Here is a 1,482-nt window from a genome sequence, read left to right on the forward strand (position 1 = left end):
GTCCTGTTTTGAGCTGCTGTAATGTGCAAATTTCCCCACTGTGGGATCAATAAAGTTTTATCTTATCTTATCTCAGAAACACCCTCCACAGATCGCAGGTATGGAAATAAAAGCAACATATTTTCCACAGAACTACATTCAGAGCTCTCCCAGCATGGAAATAATCAAAACCTGCTAAATGGTCCAACCGTCTCTTTAGCAGCATGTGAGCCTTTTGATTTCCCCAACCCCAGCCTCCTGATGGCTCCTCTGCAACATGAAACATGACACGTCATCCATTATTCTGTACGGGTGCCTCGCTATCTCAGCCCGCTCCATATGGCCCCTGTTGTCTCCAGACACCCAAATCCCTTTCCCCAGGCCAGGGGCAAGCGTTACAGCGCTCCTCTTCCTCACAGGGAGTGGGGTGATGATGAGGAGCGACCGCAGCCGGAGCACACTCTCAGAATCCAACAACTGACCGTCTCCGCTCTGCTCGGCCCAATTGCTAATTCAAGCAAGTTGACGATCTGGAGGCAACAATTATGAGTGATGAAGAAGAAAAAAACAAGAGGAGGAGGAGGAGGAAATCCTGACGTGATGGGGAAGAGGAGTGGAAGGAGATTAAGAGAGGAGAAACACGTCCTCAGTGCTCAGCTGAACGCAGAGCGAGCAGAAAATTCTGTTTGTGAAATCAGCTGAGCTCGTCTCCATCAAACACAACCTAATGTGGTGAAAGACAGGAGCCAGAGACGAGGGGGACCTCAGGTGTTTGTATTCTGGGCCTGAGATTTCCCCGACTGAACCAGCTCACTGGGGTGGGGGGCTTTATGGGTCGACCTGCTCTGTTTGACTTTAAATCAGGGGTGCCCNGTGTGTGTGTCTGCAGACTAACAGGACTTTAAACATCATTATCGTGACGTCACTTCATCAGAAACAATGCCGCACTATCACACCTGGGAGGAGTTCGCTCGTGCGGCTGAGAAACTTTACCTGGTGGATCCCATGAAGGTGAGAACATGGCGGACAGCACGGGTTAGCTGGTTAGCATCCCGACTGTTGGACGCTGACGGTTTGTAGCTAATAACCGTTAAACGTGTTAATGTTCCAGGTCAGAGTGGTTCTGAAGTACCGACACTGCGACGGAAATCTTTGCATTAAAGTCACTGATAACGCTGTGGTGAGTAAACCGTCAGAAGTGTCGCAAATACCCGTTAAACAAAGTGTCGTAAATACCCGTTAAACAAAAGTGTCGTAAATACCCGTTAAACAGCTTGTTTTAACTTGCTGAAGTCACGTTGAACTGGTCAGACTGGGATCCTGCACTGGGATTATTTACTGAAGAAGACTCACAGGTTTAATTTAATCTAATCTGTGTGTCAAACCAGCTGTAATCTGTGGCAGGTTGTCCTGATGCATCTCAGTAATCCAGGTAAAAAATCAAAAAGAAAAAAATTGTAGGTCTTCTGGACGGGTTTACACACACACACACACACACACACA

At 47.6% G+C, this 1,482-nt stretch overlaps 1 protein-coding gene across 1 annotated transcript; it reads left to right on the forward strand.

Moving 5' to 3' along the window:
- The first annotated feature begins 849 nt into the window (after nt 1-849).
- Nucleotides 850-1,237, forward strand: srp9 (signal recognition particle 9). Its single transcript, XM_014000066.1, has 2 exons — nt 850-990; nt 1,091-1,237. The coding sequence occupies exons 1-2, from the start codon at nt 919-921 to the stop codon at nt 1,220-1,222; spliced, it is 204 nt and encodes a 67-aa protein (XP_013855520.1). The 5' UTR covers nt 850-918; the 3' UTR covers nt 1,223-1,237.
- Nucleotides 1,238-1,482: the final 245 nt, after the last annotated feature.

Source organism: Austrofundulus limnaeus, unplaced genomic scaffold (genome assembly GCF_001266775.1).
Source record: "Austrofundulus limnaeus strain Quisiro unplaced genomic scaffold, Austrofundulus_limnaeus-1.0 Scaffold2673, whole genome shotgun sequence".
Taxonomy (NCBI): domain Eukaryota; kingdom Metazoa; phylum Chordata; class Actinopteri; order Cyprinodontiformes; family Rivulidae; genus Austrofundulus; species Austrofundulus limnaeus.